This window comes from Camelina sativa, chromosome 3 (genome assembly GCF_000633955.1).
Source record: "Camelina sativa cultivar DH55 chromosome 3, Cs, whole genome shotgun sequence".
Lineage (NCBI taxonomy): Eukaryota > Viridiplantae > Streptophyta > Magnoliopsida > Brassicales > Brassicaceae > Camelina > Camelina sativa.
Window position 1 is genome coordinate 17,599,907 of NC_025687.1, and position 4,084 is coordinate 17,603,990.

The 4,084-nt window shown below is 39.9% G+C and overlaps 1 protein-coding gene across 1 annotated transcript; it reads right to left on the reverse strand.

Annotated features, from left to right (window-relative positions):
* On the reverse strand, positions 405-3,687 carry LOC104757787. Its single transcript, XM_010503478.1, has 6 exons — positions 3,301-3,687; positions 2,632-3,207; positions 2,194-2,546; positions 1,493-1,704; positions 815-1,071; positions 405-460 (listed from the first exon to the last, which is right to left on the reverse strand). Exons 1-6 carry the CDS (start codon positions 3,563-3,565, stop codon positions 405-407), a joined length of 1,719 nt encoding a protein of 572 aa, XP_010501780.1. The 5' UTR covers positions 3,566-3,687.

A 4,084-nucleotide genomic window follows, 5' to 3' on the forward strand; every position in this document is an offset into this window, starting at 1 on the left:
AAGTAATTGCATTCGAGTTGTGGCTCTATTACTAGTTTATAGGACTTTAGTTCATTTCATGTCAAGAGCACTTTTGACTTTACAATTCTAAATCAATCTTACACACAAGGAGCGGGTCCATGTTTTAGATATTCATCAAGCAGCTTATTGTCAGGTTAAGCAGAATTATTATCATGGAGACTTTTCAAAAGGAGATTTTTACCTTGAACATGNGATAAAAGATTATATATCTCCAATGACAATGAGACGTGTGTCTCACCACGTGTTTCTTGAGCTATCTTCACGGAAAAACTCCACCAACAACAACCGTCGGGCCGAAGCTCCAATATTTCGATGNCAAATTTCGGTTAATTTCGGTTTTAAAATTTTAAAACCGAATTAACCGAACCGAAATATATTTCGGTTCAATTCGGTAAGATTTTTNTATGAGCTCGTACTATGAAAGATCCCTCTGGAACATCTGCAATTAAGATCAGAAAAAAAAAAAAAATGTATACGCATGATCAACACCAGGTAATGATTGACCCTTGGATGGTGGCAATAAGGATTCGACCCACATATTGCATATAACTTAAATGCTGGTATATAACTGCTGGCTGCAAAAACTATTAAGATATCGGGACCAAGGATGCAATTGCTTATGCGAAAATCTAAAACCTCAATTACGTATGAACTTTTAACACTAGATAATATTTCAAAACTCAGTGTGCTTCTTACGAGCAACCCAGTAGCAGTTACAGACCCTAACTAAAGAAAACACTCCCCAAGGAAGGTCCTAATCCTGGTTTATATAAGTCAACCAACAGATACTTACTGCTAGGAAGAAGCTTGAACGGATCCGAAGCGTTAAATCTGGTCAGCCCATCAGCCTTGTAAAACTCAAACTGTTGATTTATAATAGTATGGTTATACTTGTTCAGCTTCTTGTTTTGTGCAACCTCTTCCCATAAACAATGACGGTCGTAGTGATTGGATATAGCATACTCGTGACCTTTACGCCATAGGAAGTACTCCAGAATGAGTAGTGGGTCCAACTGAAGTCGTAACTTGCTGTCCAACCAGATTGAGTACCTGGAAGAATAAACAGCAGATAAGTTTCTGTCTGTGTTGATATAGATCTGCTCTGACATGACAAGTTTATCAGCAGATATTGCCAATCAGATTCCAAAGCATATTTCCAGAGAATCGACTTTCAAGATCTAATCGTTAATGTATTTCACACTTGACTTTTTGTCTTTGTGGCTCAGAATGAAAATTATACACATGCTTTATAACTCATGTTATTTCCACTATTTTTTCAATCATACTTAACCATGAGTCACTGACCTGTTCTCTACATGCAACTACTGGAAAACATATGTGCTAGTCAGATCCATCAAAATAAGAGTTATGGATGAGTCACTGACCTGTTCACTACATGCAACTACTGGAAAACATATGTGCTAGTCAGACCCATCAAAATAAGAGTTATGGCTTATGAAATGAGACTCACCTTGCTGATGGGAAAAGTCGGTGTGGCAACATTTTTGGTATTTTTCCTACCCTCCGCATATCTGCGTAAGGAAGATTCTTCACGACAACCAACTTCCACAGACCAATGAATCCTGCTCTGTCTGGGGTATGTCCTTCTGCAGAAACTGTTTGCATGGTAATCTCGTCCACAAACACAATGAAGCATACATTTTTTCTTGACAACCGACTTATCTAAATGAAAAGAAAAGAACTAAGGTTAGTACAGGTAACAATATATCATAATTAAGAATCAAAAGAAAAATACGAACAAAAAAGAGCAAATATGTCTTCCGAGGTTCTTGAGGAAGAGATTCTAACAGATGGCTGTCCATGGTTGATGAAAACACCCACAAAACCAACTTTCAGATGCCAGCTATCTAAGCATTCATAACAAACAATTTGTGCACCTAGCCCAAAAGTGCTCATTTTATCTTATTCCCAGTCACTAGTCTACAACAGTTAATTAAACTGCACGCACAGGTCAAGGCATGCCACTTGAACTCTAAGATAACTCGAGTCGCAAGTCTCTGTTAGTGACTATGTAAGCTCAGGGTCCTTGTATGGGAGACAGGTTACTCTAATGATACACAGCTTACTGGACATAGTTTCCAAATTTTAAACATGGGAAAGCGACGACCAAACAACATAATCATAATCTCAACAACGGATATAGAAGCATACCATTTTGTTGGCAGGAGGCCTCAAGCGATCAGAATTGCCAAAGATGCATGAGATCACAGCGATGTGGCATCTACTGATATAATTAGTATCATCTTCTGTCAGGTCAAATCCAGTGCTTTGAGATCCTTTGGGGCCTTTGACAAAGCCACAATGAATTGTCTTGTCTTGCGCCACGAAGGAATCGTCTCGCTCCTGTAAACTCTGATGACCTGCAAATCTAGGCTCCCACTGTTCTTCTCCACCAGGTTTATCTTCCCTTTCCACGTACTGTAAAGAGAATCTAGCAGATTTTCGAGTATTCAAGGGCTCCACTATTGGTTGACTAGAATTCAATAGCTTCATTTCACATGAACCTGAAATATTTAAACAACAAATGAAATGATGAGCAACAAATACCCAAACTAACTTTATCAACCATGGTAATTACAAGTTTATTACCTGAAGATCTGCGACGACCTCTTCTCTTTGTATCAGACCGTGACGCTTTCCCGGACTTACCACCCTTACTAACAAGAGAAGAATCCCCAAGTGACCTTTTCGACATAACTCCATCATCCTTCTCAATATTCTGTTGCTTAGTCATAGAATGAACAACCTCGCTAACCTTCTCCTTGCTCTGCTCTTCATTGTCATCCTCATGACCAGAATCAACATACTCATCCCCGTCATGAGAATCAATCGCATCATCATCCTCAGGATCAATATCAACTCCTTCATGATGCACATCGCTTTTGTTTTTCCCAAGCGTAGCTTGATACTCAGCTTCATACATCTTAAGTTCATTCCTTCCAGCTTCATTATACATACCAATCCCTTTCACTGATACATCCTTTTTCACATCAGATTTATGCTCAACTCCATCCTCATTATAATCAACATCTCTTCTTCTATCATCCTTATCCCAATCCCTAGAATCTCGTCCATGAACAACTGAGCCTTGACCAAACTCAAGCACCTTTGAAGGATCTATTCTAGTCACATTCGTCAAAAAATCACCTTCGTATGAATCAAACCCTGCCAAGGAAAACAAAAAACGTATGAGAAACAATTCAATTCCCAGCAGCATCTTCAACAACAACACAAAGATGGATCGAGAAAGAAACGAACCTTTATCATCGTAGCCATTACTAGTGAAACCAGAGATATAATAGTAAGCTAGAACAGTAACAAGGAGGACAAGGCAAAGAACAAACACAACAGAGCCGATTCCAAGTCGACGAATCTTATCAGCTCGCACGGATCGTCTCCACCGGTTAGTAGCTTTAGCTCCTCCGACGCTGTTTCGGATCCCGATCGCTACGTGATCGGAAGAAGCTGCTCCGCCGCGACCGCCGCTGAATCTCTCAGTTCCCGATTGTCTGAATTGAGCCATTCTAGCATTGTCGTAGACGAATCCTCCTCTCTACTACCAAGTATAGATGCATATATATATTATATTTATTATGTACAGAGAAGAGTGGTGAAGAAAGGGAGAGTTTTGGAGAAGTATGGTTGAAGCAANATCCCTAGAATCTCGTCCATGAACAACTGAGCCTTGACCAAACTCAAGCACCTTTGAAGGATCTATTCTAGTCACATTCGTCAAAAAATCACCTTCGTATGAATCAAACCCTGCCAAGGAAAACAAAAAACGTATGAGAAACAATTCAATTCCCAGCAGCATCTTCAACAACAACACAAAGATGGATCGAGAAAGAAACGAACCTTTATCATCGTAGCCATTACTAGTGAAACCAGAGATATAATAGTAAGCTAGAACAGTAACAAGGAGGACAAGGCAAAGAACAAACACAACAGAGCCGATTCCAAGTCGACGAATCTTATCAGCTCGCACGGATCGTCTCCACCGGTTAGTAGCTTTAGCTCCTCCGACGCCGTTTCGGATCCCGAT